Genomic DNA, 24,177 nt, shown 5'->3' on the forward strand with positions numbered 1-24,177 from the left:
GCTATGTTATCTATGTTCTATTGTGAATAAAATATTGGCTCATGTGATTTGAAAGTCTTTTAGTTTTCATTTTATTAAAATTTAAAAAACGTCCCAACTTTTCCGGAATTCGGGTTGTAGTACATATCATTTTTAATTATATACATTGGGATTATCTCTTAAGGTGAAGACTTAATTTTATAATCTTCATTAAACAGCTAAAGACAGATCTCCTTCATCTACATTTGACCCTTTAACACTTGCACTCTCTATTCTATTTATATTCTATCTTCTTGTTTTCTTTTTCTTTATTATAACAAACAATAACTTGACCCTCTAACGCTCTCTCGTTTGAAAATATATTTTATTTTTCCATCGTTGCATAAATCTATATTTTTTAAAAAATCGACTTAAAGAGTTCGAAAAAGACTAGCTTTAAGTTGTTTTTTTTGTTGTTTTTTTTACTTAATTTTTTACCTGAATAGTAAATTTCTGATGTTTAGTAAAATGCTGCAGTGAGTTTTTGTGCTGTGTAGAGGTTTAGAGAACAAAATAAAAACTAAATAAATGCAAATTTTATCGCAGCGTTCCTTTAACGCAATAGTTCACTCAAAAATAGAAGAAAATTGCTGAAAAATAACTTAACCTCAGGCCATCCAAGATGTAGATGAGTTTGTTTCTTCTTTGCAAAATAGAGATCTCATATTTGAACTGTAACCAGCAGTTTCAGTTAAAACCATCTTAATGATGAATTTGTTACAAACACAGTTTTTCACTTCACAAGACGTTAACTGATGGACTGGAGTGGTGTGGATTATTGTGATTTCTTTATCAGCTGTTTGGACTCTCATTCTGACGGCACCCATTCACTGCAGAGCATCCATCGATGACCAAGTGATGCTAAATTTCTCCAAATCCAATGACGACACAAACTCATCTTAGATGGCCTGGGGGTGCATTTTCAGCTAATTTCATTTTTGGGTGAACTTTTGCTCTAACCCCATTATCTGCTGTGATTTTGTGAGTTAAACCCAAAAACTTAAATGGTATTTTTTAATTATCCCTTGTTGAACTGTGACCTACTTGATACGGCTTGTGCCCAGCAACATGTTAAGTGTGAGAAATGCAGAATGAAGCCAGGCATAATGAACGTAATGTGGATTAGAGGTTGATGGTTTGGCCTTTCCAAAATAGGATTGCCCATTGAAGGACGGAGTCAGGGGAAGCTGTGTCATGTTTGAATGGATGCAATGCTAATGCACAACCCTTTAGGCCTGTTTTTGAAGTGCGGCCTGTCCAATCTGACTTATCTCATCACATCACTGCCATCCGTGGACAGATGCCCTCTATCAACAGAACAAGACTCCCGTGTCGCGCTGACAGGATGAGAGACTGAAGGACTTTAGTTGATAAAAGTGAGTGAGAAAATTAGTTTTCTTTGCATTCCCTTCAGAAAAACACAAACTGTCAACATACAGTACAGGCAGATCTGAAGTGAAGCAATGCAGTGGTGAACGGTGCTAATTTCCAGATCGTGAAAGACGACGTTACCTCTGGAGCGGTTTGGATGCCATTCAAAAGAGCAGGGCACAATTAAGCATGACTGAAATTTCCACTCGCTGCCAACAATTAGACCTCCAACAAGGGCATCCAGCTCTCAAACGATGCTGCGGCACGTCTTACTCAACATAGGGAGCACCTGAAACCCACAGCTGCATGAGTCATGCACAACAAAACACTGATGCAAGTAACAAAGCAACAACACAGATCTGAAAAATATGGCAGATCAAGAAAGATATCATATGCTTACAGAGTTAAACAATCCCCCCCCCCCCCCCCCTGCGTTGAGTCTTTCCACTTCCATCCAGAAGACTAAAGCTGAGATTTGAGTCTGGCATTCAACAAAACAGATTTAAATAATATTGCACTGGTTCCCACGTTGAAGTAGAAATTCAAGATTCACAAAGGAAATAGCAAATAGCAGGCTAAATATGGCCCTGCTAGAAAAATGCTCGTGTCAAATGAATTCCTGGGAGCCGGCCGACCCCCGCTGAAAATAAATGTGTAGGGTTTTTACATCCTGAATATTTCATATACAGTGTAATCCAGAAAATGACTTCATGAACAACAAGGGCTTTTCATCTTCTTCAGTTTTCCCCTTTTAGATACACTTTTTTTCATGGTTATTTTAAGCAAGTCTAAAAATCTAAAGGTTGCACTTTATTTTAGGGCATCCTTGATACAGTGCAATTATACTGTACAGTTAATTACCGAGTAATATTAATTAACAGGATGTACTTACTTTAAGCATAGGACTAGGCTTTGATTTAATGTTATTTACCTAATTTTGAATAATTTACTGTTATCAGTATAATAAGTACGTGTAACAAAAACACTGTAAAATTAAAATTGAGTCATTTTTGTATTATGTTTTTATTAATATTTTGATTTAATCTTCACTTTGATATTTCCTATTTTGATTTTAAATCAAAGATTACCTTTTTGTACTTTTGCTATGTGCTCTTGTCAGTTTTTATATTGTTTTTTGATTGTTTGCTTTTTTAAACATTACTATTGAGATTTAATTAATTTATATTTCAGTTTTTTATTTTAATCTAGTTATTAAGTGCTTCAAATTAAACTTTTTCAGTTAGTGTCCATGGCAGCATTTCTCATTTAGCTATTCATCTAATATTTATATTTTATATCAGCTGTATTCCAGTTAACGAAGATGTTTTCAATAGTTTTAGTTGTGGATAATAACCATGTTTAAAGCACTGGAAGTGTCTTTGGTTGTTGACATACTGAAAATTAGAGAGTAAACTTAATGATAAATAAAATATAAAAAGGTAATATATCAGAGATGTGTTTTAGCATGGTTTACCATCAAAACGGTAATCGTTTCATCCTTAAAATCATGATAAAATGTTAAGGTTTTTTTTCTTTTACAGATGTAAACTTAAACAGCAAAAATCTTGCCAAAACCCCTTTATTCCAAAATCACCACTAACCTAAATCTTATAATGTGCTGTTTTCTGCTATTACGTAACCTTGTGTTAAAAGCCATCGGGTCTCTGAACTTGTAACACAGATTAAGTGATCTGCTTTAAAAGTCTAGCCTTATCCTCAACTTTTTAGCTTTTGTTCAACAAGCTTAGAAGCCTTTCCTTTTTGATAAAAGCAAGAAAATATGATATATCTTCACATGTCACATGCACTCTACAGTCCGGCTGAGAAATTGATGACTCACTCAAAACAAGAGCAACAGCTTCCACAGGAGAATTGTTTTTTATATAAAACTGAAAACAGCTGTGTGAACCTCCCTCAGTTTAGGCAAGAACAAAGCAGACATCTATGCGATTTGTTCTTACAGTCTGTAAACGATCAAGATGCAGAAACGGTCCAACCTGATCTCATGAAAGTTTGTATAAATAGTACGCCATAATAAAAACAATAACTCATAGTACTGATATGCAAAAAAATGACTTTGGCATGTATTATGCTACGCAATGATTAGGGTTGATGGGTATCATATGAAGGTGAAAACATGCACATGCACATGCACTCTAATAAATTTCGTATCATGCACGTGAAAACTGCGTATTATATGCACACAAAACACTTTTTGCATATCAATACCACAAGTTTTTGTTTTAATTTGGCGTACTATTTATATGCATTTTCATGAGTCCACACCATTCCCTCAATACTATTCACTGGTCTGATAAATCCAGTTTATCCCATCAGTCAAAGAGAATCAGTATTCATTGACTGTCACTTCTCCAATCCTAATACACACACAGAAGCAGATTCTGCAGCGTGCAAAATCTCCTCCAGCATTCCCACCATCATCACATTCATCGTGCTGTACAAACACTCCCTTACAGAGAGGACAAAACACACTGTACTTGTTATTCTGACCTTAAAACATACACAACACGCAGCCTTTGGGAACATAGTTTGTATACATTAAATCTCACCCTAAAAATAGTGTTTTGTTGAATCTTTGTCATTTATACAGATGACTTGTTCTCGCAGTGCTGAGGTGTACACTAAACTTAGTTCACCAGTCGCGCTTGTTATTTAAAGCTGCTGTATTTTTAGTTCACTGGCTTTTTTTTTTCTTCTAGCACTTTTGCATTGCAAGTGAAATATTTATAAGTGGCCCAACCTCTAAGCTAAGACCTCTCAACAACCTTGCACATGAGAAAAAAAAGAAAAGAAAAAAAGCTCCACTTCCAGCCGGATATCAAAGTCACCGAAGTGCAAGCTCTCGTTCAGCCAAACAATGTCCACACCATTGGCATCAGAGAACTGTAACTGGGTTGTACATCCTGTGATGGAGAGTCGTAGGGACGTAGATATAACATTCTCAGACAGTAATAGCCATGGGGAGAGAGCTGTGATCCACAAAGAGTTGGATGTGAGGATGTTCCTCTCTCTCTGTATGATTGTCTTCAAATCTGACACACTTCAGCCTAAGGCGACGGTTCTTAACTGGTTTGGCTTCAGGCCCATGGTTTTACATTGGACATTGAGTGATGGTGACCCAACACGGTAACAAAACTGTTTAACAAAAAAAAAATGAAGTGCTGTACAAAAACAAGTTACCTTTAATAGTTGGCTGGAACTAGTGGTAGTTCACTATTAGGTAATCATTAACTACTTTTAAATACTTCCCCAAGAACTACTGTGTATACAGATTCATAATAATATGTATAATGTGTTCCTGTAGCTCAAGTGGTAGAGCATTGGATTAACAAGTGCAAGATTGGGTGTTCGAATCCCGGGGAACACATGATAGGAGAAAATTGTTAGCCTGAATGCAATGTAAGTCAAAGCATCTGCTAAATGCATAAATTTTAATTTAATGATGTATAATTAATTCTTAAGTGGATGTCATGGTAAACCACTAGTAATCACTCAAGTATTAACAATTTCTACAGGAGTAAACAGGAGTTACTTATTTCTTCACCTTCAGCTGTTTTTGGTCTCAATGTCCATGACTCTGATCACAGCTCCTCTAGGTCTGATTTTGATGTCAGTAAACTTATCAAACTTGTGCCACCTTTTAAAGCAGTGGAAGTTGATGCTTATTTTGTAGCTTTGGAGCGTTTAGCAGGTAAGTTAAAATGGCCTAAAGACATGGGCTTTATTATTGCAGTGCAGTCTTACTGTTAAGGCACTGTTTGCTCTGCCTTACCATTAGAACAGTCTCTTGACTATGACGTGTTGAAGTCCACAGTCTTACGTGCGTACGAGGTGGTCCCTGAGGCTTACCAACAAAAATTAAGTTTGCATTCAAAAACAGTCAAACAGACGCACATGGAGTTTGCAAGAGATCAAAGAACACTTTTTGAGAAGTGGTGTCTTTCCAACAAGATTGAATGTTTTGAGCAACTTCGAGAGTTGCTCTTGTTGGAAGACTTCAAAAAATTGCATACCAGAAAGTTTGTAGTCCATCTGAATGAACAAAAAGTCACTTCGCTGGCAGACTCGGCAGTTTCGATTGATGAGTTTGTCCTGACTCGCCAAAATGCTTTTGGTTTCGATCTTCGAGATCCTATCTCTACCCTGCATGCTGCCAGTGCTGTGGTTTCACACTTGACTAAAAGTGCCACTTACTCAAATACCACCTTCATATGTACAGTGACTGATGTTGAAGTGGCAGCTTTTCAACCTTTTATTCTCTCTGGTTTTGCATCCCCGACTGAGTCTAACTTGAGACCTGTTTCGATTTTAAGAGATACAGGATCTGCTCCATCATTTATATTGAGCAGTATCCTGCCATTCTCCACTAACTCCTGTTCTAGCACTGATGTGTTGGTGCACGGCATTAAGATGGCATGTGTAAATGTTTGTGTAGACGTTTTCTGCTATTGTGAACCTGGAGAGAATCATCTTTGTGACCTTTGTGGCATCTCTGCTCCTCATTGCATTTTGCCATTTAAATCTTCTTCACTGGCCCATATCAGTTAGCAAGTGTCAATAATTAACATTTACTATATTTATTGGGCAGTGCAACATTTTTAGACTTAAGGGTTTCAATGCAAATTTGTTTGTTTACATCTGGTGGGTTGTAAACTTTAATGGTGGGGGTGTTACGTCCCAGGACGTAATGTTTGTGTGTTATGTTTGGGGAAGGTAATAAGTACTAATAGTATTATAACTACTTCTGTTACCTCTTTGTTTCTTACTTAAAATAAAAATCTACTTGGTTTATTTTGGTGCCTTGGTTAGATGGCTGAAACTGGAGATTGGATGTCCTCCTTGTTTCTCTCAAATAATTGAACTTTGTTCGCCCGTTCCTAATAGCCCCAGACTGGGAACGTACGACTGGACACACTGCCCTTGATATTTTCTCTCTTAAAAGAGCAGTAAGGGATTTCTAAGAAAAACAGCTGAAAGGCACTTCTAGCCAATCACCAGTAAGGGGTGTGTCCAGTCGTGATAGGGGAGGTGCCCGTGTTGCATTGTAGGTTTGTTAATTTGGAACAAAGTTAAACAAAAGACATAAAATGTTCATTTAATGATTTTAACAGCATTTGCACTTAACACTTAAACTAAAATGAGCTGAATAATGACACAATTGTCATCTGTGGAGCTGTTTTACAGCTGAATCATGAATTATGAATTTTGCAGCATCAACACTGATTTGAATTTACATTAAATTGACTCAAGCTAAATGACGATTCTGTAGCCTTCTGTAGAGCTGCTTATAGCTGAATTTAATAATCGATGAACTCTAGTATTGAACTGGAATGAACCGACACTGAACTGCCTTGAGCGAAATTATGTATGTCAAAGAATTTCAATATGTCTCATATTTGAAGAAGTTTTCATCGATTCTGATATTTTCCTGTTTATGTGAAGCTGCTTTGAGGCAATCTGTAGCCTATTGTATAAAGCACTATATAAATAAAAGTGACTTGACTACTAAAAAGCTACACTACTGTTGAAAAGATTTCTGAAAGAAATCTCTTATGCTCACCAAGAGATTATTATTATTTGATAAAAAAATAATGTAAAATATTATTACAATTTAAAATAGCTGCTTTCCATTTGAATAAATAGCAAAAATTGTGAAATGTAATTCAATCCTGTGATCCTTCAGAAATCATTCTAATATGCTGATTTACTGTTTCAGAAACATTTCTAAATATCAATGTTGAAACAGATGTGCTCCTTCATACCTTTTTTTTTTTTGCATTCTTTGCTGTAAGAAAGTTCAAAAGAACAGCATTTATGTGCAATAGAAATCTTTTAATAAATTTAATGCATCCTTGCTGAATAAAAGTATTAATTTCATTACAAAAAATATGCAAATGTTTGAAAAGCAGATTTTTATGCTATTTAAATATCAGTACACTTACACCAATAGCATTTTGCTTGGTCTATATAGAAACAGATGCTTCGCACAATTCATAAACAGAAGTAATATGTTATTTGTACTAAAGGTAAACTATCTGAGCAATGGTGGGCAGAGTTAATGAACACAGTCTTCACCAGAAAGGATCATTATTCACACTGAGTGTAAACAGACACTGCCCTATTGCATTAGCATCATTTTCCCCTTCGGCCTGCAATTCAATCAGAACACACCTATGACCCATTTTTGATTCCCAACCCACTGACTAAGAACAATGGCCTAAAGGATGTTAAAATGAACATCTTTAGCCACCTGAGTTTGTGTTTGTAGTGTTTAATGATTGTTGTAACGAGCTCAAAATGAAGCCAAGCATCGGCGGCATCTTAATATCTAGAGAGAGAGAGAGAGAGAGAGAGAGAGAGAGAGAGAGAGAGAGAGAGAGATCTTCCTGGAGGACTGTTTTCCTTTCAGACAGCCTCATTCCCCTGGCGTTAAGAGGCTGAATAAAGTGATTGTTTCATGAAACACACCTGCTCAAGGGCTTTGAAGCGAGATAAAGGGATTTCCCATAATGACACCATCTAAAATAAAAAGACTCTGGAGTACTGGAGTCACCGTGTGCTCAGATATGACTCTTTTTATGATCTGCTGTAGCTGAAAGATGGATTTCCATTGTGCAAATCTATCTTCCTCCATCTAAATGTGACATTTAATCTCACTGGGACAAACTGAACTGTGTGTTTTTGCCACATTGATGTAAACAAAGAGTAGAAAAATGACATGAACTGTGTGCACGTGCATTGGCTGCATTGCCTTTAAAACAGGCAGACTTTTCATCATTGAATCATTCCGTATTCTTTCAGGGAAACACAAAGTCTGAAGTTTGTTTCTCTCAGACGGGTTTTGCTGCATGCTCTGGTGAGCAGAGAGATGTTATGTTGGCAGGTGTGTGGAGCTCAGCACAGCAGCATCGGCTGGCGTCTTTTCCTCCCCATCACAGCCATTGTGCTTTTTGTCAATCACTTGTGCGCTGCTTTGAGCAATTACCAGTTTATTCCACCCTGGACGCACCTCACATATTTTGTGTAAACACTGTGCAGAAATTATTTCATCTGAAGATGGAAGTTGGAATTGTGCGACTATAAAAAATGACTTGGTTTGTTCAAAGATGCAACCTTGAGCAGGTAAAACCTTTTACAGATTATACTTGTCACATAAAATATACCCGGGATCAGATGTTAGTGGTACTATGTCTCTCCATTTAGTTTTCTTTTTATCTTATCTTTTTATTACTCTTGTAATATATATATATATATATATATATATATATATATATATATATATATATATATATATATATATATATATATTTAATAAATATGTTTACAATAAAATCTGTTTCTTTTTTTATTTCATGGACATTGTAAATGTCTTTATTTTATCAAAGAAATGGCTACACCTAGTGGCCAAATCAGCTGGTTAACAATCAAAATTATGCCATCTGGTGCATATCAGGAAAAATAAAAATTAAGAGAAGTGAAGTGACATTCGGCCAAGTATGGTGACCCATACTCAGAATTTGTGCTCTGCATTTAACCCATCCGAAGTGCACACACACAGAGCAGTGAACACACACACACTGTGAACACACACCCGGAGAAGTGGGCAGCCATTTATGCTGCGGCGCCCGGGGAGCAGTTGGGGGTTCGGTGCCTTGCTCAAGGGCACCTCAGTCGTGGTATTGAGGGCAGTGAGAGAACTGTACATGCACTCCCCCCACCCACAATTCCTGCCGGCCCGGGACTCGAACCCACAACCCTTCGATTGGGAGTCCGATTCTCTAACCACCAGGCCACGACTTCCCCTACTTCTTATTTTTTTTTTTTTTTTTTTTTTTCTTAAAGAAGTGAAGTTAAAATCTGTATAGCAGCATATAGGAAGCCAGTCATGTTTTAAAAGCCCCTGTTGTTTTTTGCAGTCCACAAAAGGAATTCCAACTCTTTTGAGAGCACTCAGGAAATTCTGTAGATGTGCCATGTTACTTTATCTATCATAATAAATGAAAGCATTTAATTATATTGTAGCATCAAGATTATGCAATAAAAGAATAAATATATACAAATTTTAGCACTTTAAAATAAGGTTTCATTTTTTAGAATTAGTTAACATGAACTAACAATGAAAAATACTTCTAAAGCATTTATTAATCTCATTATTTTAATGTTACCATTAAACAATACTTTATTAAAATCAAAAGTTGCATCTGTTCATATTATTTAGTAGACCGGAGCTAGCCTAGACCTTAACATAGTTTTATTGATTGATTAATTAAACGTATTGCTCACTGTTAGTTAATGCATTTACCAACTTAAAACCATATTATAAAATGTTACAAAGTAAAAGTAATGCTCAGTTTTAGGTTCAGCGGGAGGCTGTTATGTAGTAAACGGTTTAATTTTCTCACAGGCTCTGTGTTTAATAGTCTGAAGTTCAACATTTGCATGAATTATAATAATAATAAAAAAATAAATTTTCGACCTCCCTAGTCGTAGTCACTGAGGATCAAAGCTTTCCGCTCAATGGCCTGAACAGACAGAAAAACTTGGCACGAAGATCTTTCAAACTTCAACCAAGAAGGAGTGAAACTGCCCTCACGGGCCAAAACTCAAGAGAGATCTGTTATCAAACTAATGCTGCAGCTTGTTTTAAAAACAAAGAACCAGAAATGGACTGTAAAATGACTGCTAATTGTAACATGGTCATTCAGTAACGAGAAACACTTAGTCAGCGCCAGAATACGCCACAGTTAAGTGAGCAAAAGAAGCCAATCATGTAATGCTTTCTGCTCTTTATCACTGATCTCTTAGCATACACCATTTCACACCGGTGGAGTTAAACTTGGAGTGTAAGGACAATTAATAAAGGGTCTGGTTGATGTAGAGCTCGGCATTCACCATCAGTTAAAGCTCAAAGTCAGATCACAATACAAAGGTTTCTTCTTAGACCAGACGGAGAAGACCTATTAAGGGACATGCTGAGACACGGTTGGTGTCTATGGAAAATAAGCAGTTGTGTTCAATTCACTCCAGCTCAGTGACCGTGACTGAAGGGGGCTAATATATCACGCTATTTTTACTGTCTAGATACCCCATGAATGTGTAATTACACAAGCAAAATATTACTGATTATTTAATGGAAAGTCAGCTGTACAACAAAGCCAATTAATCTGTCATAAATCACATCTGAAAAGCATCAGGTCGACACATTCCTCTGTTGCACGATTTACGAACTGAAATACTTAGTGCGTCATGTAATGACACCGTTTAATGAACTTTCCTGGGACCACCGGCATGAAAAGAGCTGCACAGGTCAGCCGACATTTCCACTGATTATGAGCATGAACGCTTAAAAGCCTCTTTTCAGCAGCTCAATTTAAAAAGCATTAGCAATCCTGCGGATTTAAGGCTGAGCTGATCTCCGTCTCCAAAGTTTCCCTAAAACACTAAAACAGTAATATATATACAGTATGGGTAATGGATAACACTTTATTTTAAGGACCAGTTTTCACTCTTAACTGTGCATATTACCAGCATGTGGGTTGTTTACTAGTGCTTGACCATATTTTGGGTTCCGAAACTTAACTACCTTACTATTAATGTGCAAAAATCATTTCTATTTAAGTTTACTGAGGCAAAGACCAGTTAATAGTGAGAATTGGTCCTTCAAGTGTGACCATATATTAGGTTGCTTTTTCTTTACATAAACACATTTGAAATTAGGATTTGTCATACAAATATACTTTGTTTATGTGGTACAATAATTAATGTACTTTGACATTTTCTTTAATGTGACTCAAAATCACATAAGATCAATATTTTAATGCAAAATATTGGGTGATATAATATCATACAATGCCCTGGAAGTTAGAGAAGACTTACAAGAATGTAATTACATTTTGTGACACCAAAAAAAAAAAAAAAAAAAAAAACACTGCAAATCTACATTTCATTTATTCTTTGTGGCTTCCAAAGTAGATTACGCTCTTACAAATTAAGATTCTTTATTGGAATCTTTGGTTCTGTGAAGAACCTTTAACATCCATGGAACTTTAACATGGTATAAATGTGTCTTTCCGTTTTATTTATACACAAAAAACAGGTTCTTTTACAAACTGTTCACTGGAAGGTTCTTTGGTGAACCCAGAATGCTTCTATTTAATCAGAAAACCTCTTTTAGGATCCTTAATTTTTAAGAGTGTAAAGTAACATTTAACGATGATAATTAAAGAAATCCTAAGCATACATACAATTGTATAATGTCTAATCAAACATTAAAATGTCAGTATGTCCAGCAGATAAACCAGAAGTGTTTCCAGGAATAGATAAAGTTGATGCTATAGATCCTCTAGACTGGCTCCACAGAGAAGCCGTCTTTGGAGAGAGGACACACTCTGTAAGCCACCGGTGTGGAGTATATTCCTGCAGGTGCAAAGGGCAGCATATGTCTGCTGAAGTGGAAAGACTGTCCACACAAGAGAGCTGCTGTCTGGGTCTGCGTACAGAGTGGAAACGGCAGACTGAGGCCGGGATGTAAGATGAGTTTGCTGGTCATTTTGAGCCTCTCCAGCTCTGCCTCCTGCAGCCGCTTGGCCTTCGCTCTTCGGTTCTGGAACCAGATCTTCACCTGGGTCTCGGTCAGGCTGAGAGAGCTGGAGAATTCGGCGCGTTCGGCGATAGACAGGTATTGCTTCTGACGAAACTTCCTCTCCAGGGCCAAGAGTTGAGCTGTGGTGAAAGGGGTTCGGGGTTTACGGTTCGTCTTGTGCTTTCGGAGAGTGCATGTCGCAGGACTCTGCGCTCCTGTAAAATTAGTTCATAAATTAGCTCGTAAAGTAGTTACAAGGTAATAAACAGCTCGGGCTGATGACTAATTTGTTTTAACACTGGACAAACTCATAAAGTACACACACCAGGTCATATCTGCTCTTTTTGTCTTGATTAAGCGGTGTTTATCACTTGGTTTAAGATTTTATGTAATGACTAATATAATAGAATAGTAACACATAATACATTGCCCTCTAAAAATGTGTGTGTATATACTGTATACAGGTGCATCTAAAAAATGTAGAATATCATAGAAAAGGTCTTTATTTTTTGCACTGAAGCAGTAATTCATGCAAAAGGAGCCCCAACCAAGTATTGAGTGCATAATTAAACCTTTTTTGATTGATCTTTGAGAAAAAAAAAGTTTTTTTTAATTTTCCTTAAGCTGTAAGTTGTAACCATCAGAATTACAACAAAAAAAATCTTGAAATATTTGAGTTTGTGTGCAATGAATCTAGAATATAAGCAAGTTTTTTTAATTATTAAATTACAAAAAATAAAGCCCTTTTCCATTATATTCTAATTTTTTGAGATGCACCTGTATATATACATATAAATCTATATACATAAATGTCTATATAGATGTATGTATATATATATATATATATATATATATATATATATACACACAATTTTGGAGGGCAATGTATATTCCTTATGTGTTACTATTCTATCATTATTTTACAAGTCTTTATTGTTTTTAATTAATTTGAAGACTTCATATGCAAAGAGTTCATATCACATTTTTTCTTAAATGAGCATTTTTAATCATGCTCCTATGTTTAGGTTCAGTAATTTCACTTTAATGGCAAAGAAAAGGTTAGTCAGTTACTGAATGCCTTTTTTTTCTTCATAGGAGCCTGATAAAATGCTAATTTAAAAGAAAAATCTTTTTGTACCTTAAGTCTTTATATATACAATTTAAAATAAAGTCCCCTGGTTATTCTGTTGGAATCACTCACTAAAAATGAAACTGACACCAATTGGTTGCAACAGTGTCTCAGAAAAGTTCGTTTTGAGGAAGTCACCTACATGCTGTTGTTTACAAATGCCACGTTATTTAATAACTAATGCTGTAGCAAACATTGAAACTTTATTAATTTAGTATTCAAATAGTATCTTACGTGGTGATAATCTGGGTTTATTGATCCAGGAAGAATCCTCTTTGACAGATTGACAGCGTTTGGGGAAATCCACCGACTCTGGATAGATCAGTGATCGATCGTCTGGATTTATAAAGCAGGGCATCGGAATCGGTTCGTGTGAAGATGATTCACTCCGTCCTTTTTTCGACATGAGGGCTTCGACGCTGAAAGACAGACTTTGCGCCTGGACTGAACGCTCCGCCGGAGATGACCGTGAACCCTGATCATCTTCTTCATCGGAGGAAGTTTTACCTTTATAATTAGCTGAAATCATTCCGGGAAAATAAATAAATAACTAACTACAACGACATTCCACATGGACCCTTGAGAAAGAAGCTGAAGTCGCGCTTGCTCTTGCTTAACTTTTACATGACAACTAACTTAACAATATCTTGACAAACGTTACAAGACTATCCAAAGTTTGAACCAATCATCTTTCACTCAGAGGCTGCGTCTCAAATCCTAGAGATACGCCTACCTAGACAGCTTTCTGAAGGGAGACCTGCAGTGAAGCTCCTGAGCCCTTAAATGATACACTTCACGGATTAAGAGGTTATATTTAGAGCACAATGTGGTGTTTAGTGGGGAAATATATATGCTAAAATTAGTTTTCCTTCAAATTGCTCTCACATCAGTAATTTGTTCATTTTAAGATGCACAATCAAGCTAAAATATAGCCACTTCACATTTTGTGTTTACAAGAACGATTTAAAAACAATCTTATAGGCTGAGAACACAATTGACTCGATCCAAAGTTGCCTAGTAGTGTTTTAGAAAAAAATACATATACAGCAAATAGCAAAAAATGAAATATGATCACATTTGTGTCATACATTTGGAGGGGAATAAAGGTTTCAGGCTAGTGTGTGAATTACAGTAATTATATTGTTGTCGCTATTAACACCTTGTAATTAGGCTCCTGGAATCCGGTTCTTTTTTACCAGGATTTAACGTAATACCAGAAAATTGCTACCTTCTAAAGGTGCATGGCGCCCACTTATATAGCCCTTGTCTGTCAATTTAAAGGCTGTGAACTCTACTCGTCACAGTTCACGAGTAATATACCATGAAATGCACTGAAATGAAAACTGATGGAAAAGGTTTGTTAGAAAAACAAATGTGCAACTCTCTTTGCACAATTCAGGCTCCTTGGTGAGATTTATCAGAGAAAACTTAACATGCAACTCCCTTTTTCCCACTGCAGGATTTGCATTTGCACTGTGGTAATTATTTGATTTCTAGAGAATGCAGAAGTACAAGTCAGTCCTGTCAAAACTAACACTTAAGTGTCTCCACCAAGTCTGGGTTCCTGCGCCATTATTACAGCTCTCCAGAGGAGTTATACTCTGTAATCGTGACAGGTTTAATTCTGTGGCAAAGGCATTGGCTTCATTAAGCTTTACGAATAATAACTGTTCTCACATCACTTGCGTTCTATGCTTAAATCATTTTAGCATTCACCTTTACATATTCCCCTCAGTAATAGCAGTGATTAGGGTGCACTCCTGAGGTTAAAAATCAAGGTAATTTGTGTTCCTTTGTGATGTCTTTAAATCATTTAGATTGTTAAACTAGAGCATCAAGTTGAAGATAAAAATGTCAGAGAGAGCAGCGTATTGTGCTCACAAAAGAGAAAACGTCAGGAAGTTCACTTCAGTCAATACCGACACATAATATGCAATACAAACAGGGTCAACACTGGAGGGAGGTTTTAACAGATAATCCTTGACAAGGATTTGGCTGCTGTGGCCTGAGGCACTCTAGACAAGGAATGATTGCTACAGAGAGCATGGGAAGGCAAGCTGTTCAGATATCAGATTACTATAATTTGATTAAAGTGGAAGACCTAATTATGTAAAGATACATTTTCTGTAAAAGAGAAAGAAATCAATGCAGTCAATAAAATTTGACACATTGGCATTGCTGTGTTTTTAATTTGGAAGCAATACTCACAGAGTTTGTTTTAATTATTTGTGTGTAAAAACATGATATGAGCTAAAAAGCATGACACAACCTATATATTTAGCATGCCAAATAAATGTTAAACATCAAGTTTAAATGTCTACTGATCGGTTCTTTCTAACAGCATGCTTTACAGTGGATTTGCTTTTTTAATTGTTTGACCCAAATTGCTTTTGAGGGCAGGCAAAACCATAAACAAACTCAAACAGCTATTTCAGTCTGAGGATGGGAAAATGAGGAGAAATGAAGAGTAACAAAGCTCTGTATTATTTTAGAGAATTCATGGGATAATGTAGTGTACTAAAACCACTTTAGCCTTAATTTCTGTTGCTTGCTTTGGCTCGTAATTCAACATGGATATGAAACTGGTCCAAGATCTCAGAGAACAACATCATTTGATCTGCAATTGCATCATTTTGAGTACTACACATTTCAGATGGATTTAGAAAATATCATACCTCTTAAGGTACACAGCAAAAAAATATTTGCCAAAATATATTTGTGTAAATATATTTTCTATCAATGTATTTTCTGTTTTTTTTTATATATTTTTGCAAATATATATTTAACAAAAATAATCTAAATGTAGGCTGCTGTAAGATTGGAAATATATTTTCTTGGCTCTGAAATACATTTTGAAAGATATGTTGGTATATGAGGGTTTTAAAAAATATTTCAAAAATACAATTCATTGAGCTTCACTGTTTACAAAATATATTTGGTGTATATGTATATATATATATATTTTTGCCCTAGCTTGAATAGTGTGTGACTTTTATACATTTTATAAATGAGCATAAACACAAAAGTAATCCTGTTAGTTGTACTGATTAACCATTTAAGGCAAATTTTATACTAGACTGCTGAATTCAAAATGCTTGGGAACATAATTTGCAGTTCAGCAAATTTGTGTTTGTTTAACCACCACAAGCCATTTCTTAGAAAAAGTGCAATTTCTTAAAATAAATATATAAATAAATCCTAAAAAAGCAAGAAGCCAAGAAAAACAGTTCCATTATTCAGTTTGAAATTCTGTAAATATACAAAATTTAATATTTTAATTTGGACCTCATGACAATTCCGTCGTTCATTGCCTTTAAACAGTTCATTTCTCTTGATTAAGAAATGTAAGCAGACCATTATGCACAATTCGTGTCCCTAGAGGCGAAGTATTTGATGCACTTTTAGGGCTGAACTGCATGCACTACAGGAACATTCAGTTCATAAATGCAGCACAATATCAAACTTGACCCCATTTTTCAGATTACATAAAAATACACCAGATGAGGTTCTTCACATGGATAGGAAGAATGACGTTCAGCACAACTGCACCCGGATAGTGTTTGTTTGATATCTTTTTCCAATAGACCCCATGCGATGAAATATGCAGTGCCAGTCAAATAAGGAAGCCAATACTGTGATTGAACTTGGAAGTAGCTCAAATACTAAATGAAACATGCGCAGTGAGCCTAATGTTTCTGGACTGCCTGTCTGTGTCCCTCTTGGCTATATGGATCCAGCTTCTTATTACACCCTCATCAGCACTTGCACAATGTAAAGCGCTTAAAGGCTTCTTCCTGACACCGTTCAATTTCCTCAATTATGCCTTTGCGCTGGCAGTTAAGATGACAAAACCATTTCTGGGAAAAGTAAGGTTCCTGAGAATCAATTTCGGGTGTGGCTTCTAAGCATCAGATTTTGAGGAATTCTTTATAGGTTTGAGGTATTTTCTTCACACAAGCAGCTGAACCCTGTGGAATCAATCAATTAGGAAAAATGTACTTCCATTGTGTGAATATGTAATCACATAATCCATAAAATAATTTAATCTGATTATGAGCATTTTTAAAATGAATAGTACTTAATGTTTGAAATCTGATTGTGTAATCTAGTTTAGATTATCTAATCTGTTTTTCAGGTGGTGTTGAATTTGTGCAATATTTTTACAGGTCTGTACAGTTTCAGCAGTCAGTTATTGGTTATATTAACAGTGTTCCAGAAGCAACTACTAAGTGCCTATGCTTTCACAATAACTCCTCTCCCATGTGCCTCAAACAGAGAGCTTTTTAGCCTCAGAACTAATTCCAGCTGTTCAAGGGCTGATATTTCATTAATTATGGATGCTGTCGTTAAAAGGAAATAAGCTGTGAGGGAAAAGATGTGCAAATGTAACCAGTAGCATAAGGTGTTTGTGTGTGTGGAAGCATAAAACTGAGTCACTGTCATTGTCTTTGTGCTGCTTTGTGTGCATCAAACCACATCAAGCCAGTGCAAAGTTGAGAGCGGAAAACAGAGAACCGAGGAGATTACATCTGTTTACTGGAGCTAAATATGATATAATGTGTCATGTGACAGAATATATTAAAACTGAATGCCAAAGATGAAGTGGAAAGAATGATGCATAGCTTGACGGTGATGACAGGAGAAAATAAAATTCAACCAACTAATATGAAAAACTGTATTGTACAACCCGAATTCCGGAAAAGTTGGGACGTTTTTTAAATTTTAATAAAATGAAAACTAAAGGAATTTCAAATCACATGAGCCAATATGTTATTCACAATAGAACATAGATAACGTAGCAAATGTTTAAACTGAGAAATTTTACACTTTTATCCACTTAATTAGCTCATTTAAAATTTAATGCCTGCTACAGGTCTCAAAAAAGTTGGCACGGGGGCAACAAATGGCTAAAAAAGCAAGCAGTTTTGAAAAGATTCAGCTGGGAGAATTAAGTTAATTGATATCAGGTCTGTAACATGATTAGCTATAAAAGCTTTGTCTTAGAGAAGCAGAGTCTCTCAGAAGTAAAGATGGGCAGAGGCTCTCCAATCTGTGAAAGACTGCGTAAAAAAATTGTGGAAAACTTTAAAAACAATGTTCCTCAACGTCAAATTGCAAAGGCTTTGCAAATCTCATCATCTACAGTGCATAACATCATCAAAAGATTCAGAGAAACTGGAGAAATCTCTGTGCGTAAGGGACAAGGCCGGAGACCTTTATTGGATGCCCGTGGTCTTCGGGCTCTCAGACGACACTGCATTACTCATCGGCATGATTGTGTCAATGACATTACTAAATGGGCCCAGGAATACTTTCAGAAACCACTGTCGGTAAACACAATCCGCCGTGCCATCAGCAGATGCCAACTAAAGCTCTATCATGCAAAAAGGAAGCCATATGTGAACATGGTCCAGAAGCGCCGTCGTGTCCTGTGGGCCAAGGCTCATTTAAAATGGACTATTTCAAAGTGGAATAGTGTTTTATGGTCAGACGAGTCCAAATTTGACATTCTTGTTGGAAATCACGGACGCCGTGTCCTCCGGGCTAAAGAGGAGGGAGACCTTCCAGCATGTTATCAGCGTTCAGTTCAAAAGCCAGCATCTCTGATGGTATGGGGGTGCATAAGTGCATACGGTATGGGCAGCTTGCATGTTTTGGAAGGCTCTGTGAATGCTGAAAGGTATATAAAGGTTTTAGAGCAACATATGCTTCCCTCCAAACAACGTCTATTTCAGGGAAGGCCTTGTTTATTTCAGCAGGACAATGCAAAACCACATACTGCAGCTATAACAACAGCATGGCTTCGTCGTAGAAGAGTCCGGGTGCTAACCTGGCCTGCCTGCAGTCCAGATCTTTCACCTATAGAGAACATTTGGCGCATCATTAAACGAAAAATACGTCAAAGACGACCACGAACTCTTCAGCAGCTGGAAATCTATATAAGGCAAGAATGGGACCAAATTCCAACAGCAAAACTCCAGCAACTCATAGCCTCAATGCCCAGACGTCTTCAAACTGTTTTGAAAAGAAAAGGAGATGCTACACCATGGTAAACATGCCCCGTCCCAACTTTTTTGAGACCTGTAGCAGAAATCAAAATTGAAATGAGCTCATTTTGTGCATAAAATTGTAAACTTTCTCAGTTTAAACATTTGCTATGTTATCTATGTTCTATTGTGAATAAAATATTGGCTCATGTGATTTGAAAGTCTTTTAGTTTTCATTTTATTAAAATTTAAAAAACGTCCCAACTTTTCCGGAATTCGGGTTGTATTAAAGTTCAATGAGCTCTTTGAAGCTAAATTCAAAGGAAACATAAAGCAGGGCTGTTCACAAAAGATATATCTACTGCCCAAGCAATACATTCATTGATTTATGACAGAGTAGGTCGAATAAATAAATAAAATGAACTAAATAAAACAGACACTAAGAGAAAACAGAAAAAGTGATGATGATTTTCTGCCAAGATATTATCTATTAAGTTCACGGACGTTTCATCTAACCCTAAAACACGATACACGGTTCAAAATCACCTGTGAAAAAACAATACAGAAAATTCCTCCACATTAACTCTTAAAAATAAAGGTACTTAAAAGGTTCTTTACAGCGATGCCATAGAAGAACCATTTTTGTCAAAGGTTCTGTAAAGAATCATCTCTTTCTTACCTTTTAGAATCTGAAGAATCTTCTTTCGCCACGAAGAACCTTTTGTCAAACAGAAAGGTTCTTCAGATGTTAAAGGTTCTTTATGGAACCATTAAGACAAAAAGGTTCTTCTATGGCATCGTGAAGCACCTTTAATTTAAAGAGTGATGTTATTTTTACAGACTTTCCTTAAGAGTGGACATATCCACTGCATGTGTGCATTAAAAAGAGTTGTACGTGTCTGGAAATTGTGTACATTGATGTGTTGTGGTCTAATATTGCTGTCTTATCCTGTTCGAGATAATTTGTGTTTTCCCTGTACATCATTATAAAAAAATGACATTAGGCAACCCCCGCTTGTGGCTAAGGACTCGTAAAAGTGCAAAAGAGAAGGTGTGGCTCCACTTGTTTAGCGTGTTTCAACACATGAACCTAAATGAGCCTGGTGGTGAAAATAATTACAGCTTAATTGAGTGATGGAATCTGTATTAAATGTGCAAGGCACAACTGCAGCTCACTGTTCTGGGCTTTCCACTTTGTTAGACGTTTGTTTAACAGTTTATGGCAGTTTGATTCAGTTTTTACATGCTCATATGCTGATTCATTTTTGAGATACTTAATTACAAGTACCAAACAATATATAATCTATTGTGAAATACATGTTTAGCTGGTTACTGTCAGATCTAAACATCCCCAAGCAACTATTCCTTTTCTTACTCGAGTTCTATAATTGACTCTAATCTACAACAAACATTTACAGAAGTTGCATTTAACCTGGATTTAATCTTAGAGACCCACCCACTGCCATTTAGCCGATGCTTGAGGAAAACACATAATCATCACCGGCGCCCAGGAGAGGAAACTATAAGCATGGCCTGGGTTTATCGGTTCATTATAAAGACATGACTTGACAGCATGATTAATCTATCTCAATTTAAATGTCTGAGGTCATGTTCTCAACAACAGCTTTTGTATTTGATGATTTCTGCCACGAAACCACAACCTGCATAAGCAAGATGTTGAGCTCCTTTGACACTGGTAATGTAATGCAGTTTTGTTGTGGGCAAAAAATTTCCCGTCAGCTGTCTTCAGTGAATTCTAAGTCTGCTTTTTGAAACATCTAGTAGCACTTAAAATAGAATAGATTAGAATAGAGATAAGATACATGTAATCAGTGATGAAAGATTTAATAAACATGTCTGTCACTTGACTTACAATAACAAACCTTTCTCTAATACCTTTTGTTGTTGTTTTTTTAAATCAGTTAAATAAATAAATAAATATAATCAGCAATGTCTATTCAGTGTTTCTTTTTTCATTACTAACAACCTGACATGCAATAAAAAAATACAATCTGTCACTAGAAAGCTTAAATAGTACAACTACAGCTGACAATGGAACAAAACTATGGGAAGAGAAACAGTTTTAAAGATGGAAGAAGTCCTATAAACTGAACACATTTAGAAGGTCATTCTCCTTATAAATTAAAAAAATTAATAACAAAAACAGCAACTAGTACATACAGTATAATTTAAATGGAGAGTGTGGAAGTAAGAGCCCTATTATTCATATATTGGTTCTGAATTTTGGTAATGTCACCATCTAGTGGTCATCTGTAAGTCATGCTCATGTCCGTAAATGCGTAATATTTTAAAGCCCTAAGAATTTAGATTTTAGATTCTAATAGTAACATAAATGGAGGTATATAATAAACAGAATTGTGACATCTGAACATTCCTCTTGAAAATTTGCTGAATGTGGTACTACCTGAAACTGAAATGAAAAAGAATTAGCCTACAACATTTTGTATTATTAAGACACGTTTTCCCATAGCAGTAAAAACTATGTCCTTATTTATTCTCCCTATAATGTTCTTCACACAGCTCTTTCTCATACATAATTTCAGTCTGTTCGTAATACCATAATAATGCGGATAAAAAAAGACTTGTAGACTAGTCACAGTATGTGCACAGTCATATAGACTACTTTAAGTCTATTTTAAAGGTTTTTTTTTTTCTCGGATTCTTTAAAAATTCTCTTTTTGTGTTCCATGAAAAAAATGAATAATATTGGTGTAAAACAGAGGTGTCATCCTGCAGATTCTACCTCCAACTTTAATTAAATGAACCAAAAGTAATCAAGGGCTCACTAGAAACTTAAATGTGTTGGAGCAGGGTGATGCTAAACTCTGCAGGATGCTGGCCCTCCAGAAGCAGGATTGGACATCTTACTGCGTCTCATTAAGGGGTGAACAAGTAATGACAGAATTGTCTATTTTGGGGTGAACTATTTACCCTTTTAACTGTGCAAACCTCATTGTCTTCGGCTCTGCTGCCTCAAGGCGAGTAACCGCTCTCTGATGACCCTGTTCTCCTCCACCATTCTCTTGATTGTCCTCAATACATCCTGTTTCGTTCGGGATCGGGACTGACACAGCCATAAAGAATAAGATAGGTCATGATAATGAAAATTAAATGCCATAAAATGCTAAAACTGTACCGAACTCACCATTTCATCTGCCTTAACATCTCTTGGTGGGAATCCAAAAGTATCAGATGAGTCCCCTTTAAAAAAAAAAAAAAAAAAAAGGACAAAGCAGAGAAAATATGCATTATACTACTGTACATACATATATATATATATATATATATATATATATATATATATATATATATATATATATAGTGTACAGACCAAAAGTTTGGACACACCTTCTCATTCAAAGAGTTTTCTTTATTTACATGACTATGAAAATTGTAGAGTCACACTGAAGGCATCAAGGGCTATTTGACCAGGAAGGAGAGTGATGGGGTTCTGCGCCAGATGACCTGGCCTCCACAGTCACCGGACCTGAACCCAATCCAGATGGTTTAGGGGTGAGCTGGACCGCAGACAGAAGGCAAAAGGGCCAACAAGTGCTAAGCATCTCTCGGGGAACTCCTTCAAGACTGTTGGAAGACCATTTCAGGTGACTACCTCTTGAAGCTCATCAAGAGAATGCCAAGAGTGTGCAAAGCAGTAATCAAAGCAAAAGGTGGCTACTTTGAAGAACCTAGAATATGACATATTTTCAGTTTTTTCACACTTTTTTGTTATGTATATAATTTCATATATAATTCCACATGGGTTAATTCATAGTTTTGATGCCTTGAGTGTGAATCTACAATTTTCATAGTCATGAAAATAAAGAAAACTCTTTGAATGAGAAGGTGTGTCCAAACTTTTGGTCTGTACTGTATATATATATATATATATATATATACACACACACACACACACACACACACACACACACACACACACGTGCGTTTTGAATCACTTACCTTGTGACTGTTCGCCTACACCTTCGTCGTAAGTGACGCGTTTGGCGCGCCGTAATTTCCCGCCTTTCGATCCCCTCAGATTAACAGTTGATCTCAAATTGGCGTACAACCTCAAAAGCTGGTTTGTTTTCACCGTCTTCGAAAAACATGGTGTTATTTCGGGACTTGTAACGTCGAGGAAGAGTAAGGGAGTCGCCTCTTGAGTAAACTCGTTCAGTTTGTGCTGTTTGTTGTTTTCGCCGTTATATAGCGATTCCTTGTCGGTTTGAGGCGACTGAGTGTCGAAGCGCGGTACGTAGAGTAATTTACGGAAAGCTGCCATAATTAACAGCGTCAACAAAATTTAAGAGCTTGCTTAGGTTATTAAAACAAAGTTTTGTTTCAGTACTGTAAAACTTAACTAAAATGTAACTTTGTAAATGTAACTATTGTCACCGGAAGAGGATGAGCTCATCAACTGCTACGTCATAAGGCACTCACAAAAGGAGGAGCGAGGCTCTTAAAGGAATAGTTAATGAATAAACAAACAAATAAATGAATAGGCAATTATTATTGTTATTTTTAATTCTAATATTTCGTGTTTCAAACCAGTCTCTATGTCATTTCTGGAACACAAAACAGAATATTTTTTCTTATTTTATTTTTTTTTATTTTTTCAAAACCAAAAGATTTATGAAGAACATGATTAAAGTAATCATTCATTCAAAATCTTTATTTTCTAGCTTTTAGAAATGGCGCCTAAGGCACATGTTTGAACAGGATAACATGCTGATAAATAAATTATAACAAAATGCTCTTTTCATTTCAGATTTTCTTTTAAACTCATCACTGTTGCCCATGAGATACTTCAGCATGCTGCAGATGAACTGTCCCAGCAGTTCCATTGTAAGTTTCATTACTTACACTGTGGCTCTGAAAACTAATGCAATTCTAACAAAAACAAAAAAAATACACAAACATATATTTTCATAATCATTTGCACACTGAAATTCCCTCAAATGTCAGATTTGATCTGAGATATAAATGAATGCATGAAATACCGCTTCATTTTTATTATAATACACATATATTTTCTTAAGATGTAAACA

General features: G+C 36.1%; 2 protein-coding genes across 6 annotated transcripts; both read right to left on the minus strand.

Annotated features, from left to right (window-relative positions):
• Positions 1-11,339: 11,339 nt before the first annotated feature.
• LOC132109405 (homeobox protein MSH-A-like) lies at positions 11,340-22,162 on the minus strand. Its single transcript, XM_059515441.1, has 3 exons — positions 22,079-22,162; positions 13,356-13,640; positions 11,340-12,207 (listed from the first exon to the last, which is right to left on the minus strand). The coding sequence occupies exons 2-3, from the start codon at positions 13,525-13,527 to the stop codon at positions 11,753-11,755; spliced, it is 627 nt and encodes a 208-aa protein (XP_059371424.1). The 5' UTR covers positions 13,528-13,640; positions 22,079-22,162; the 3' UTR covers positions 11,340-11,752.
• On the minus strand, positions 12,070-23,559 carry si:ch211-277c7.7 (uncharacterized protein LOC100538111 homolog). 5 transcript variants are annotated; one of them, XM_059515444.1, is made up of 4 exons: positions 23,090-23,559; positions 22,275-22,330; positions 22,061-22,193; positions 12,070-12,207 (listed from the first exon to the last, which is right to left on the minus strand). In XM_059515444.1, the coding sequence occupies exons 1-3, from the start codon at positions 23,409-23,411 to the stop codon at positions 22,080-22,082; spliced, it is 492 nt and encodes a 163-aa protein (XP_059371427.1). In that variant the 5' UTR covers positions 23,412-23,559; the 3' UTR covers positions 12,070-12,207; positions 22,061-22,079. The 5 variants fall into 5 exon arrangements, with proteins under 5 accessions (XP_059371427.1, XP_059371428.1, XP_059371429.1 ...); XM_059515445.1 differs by having other exon boundaries at positions 12,073-12,207; positions 22,079-22,193; XM_059515446.1 differs by lacking the exon at positions 12,070-12,207 and adding an exon at positions 13,617-13,640 and having other exon boundaries at positions 22,079-22,193.
• Positions 23,560-24,177: the final 618 nt, after the last annotated feature.

This window comes from Carassius carassius, chromosome 29 (assembly GCF_963082965.1).
Source record: "Carassius carassius chromosome 29, fCarCar2.1, whole genome shotgun sequence".
NCBI classification, from domain to species: Eukaryota; Metazoa; Chordata; class Actinopteri; order Cypriniformes; family Cyprinidae; genus Carassius; species Carassius carassius.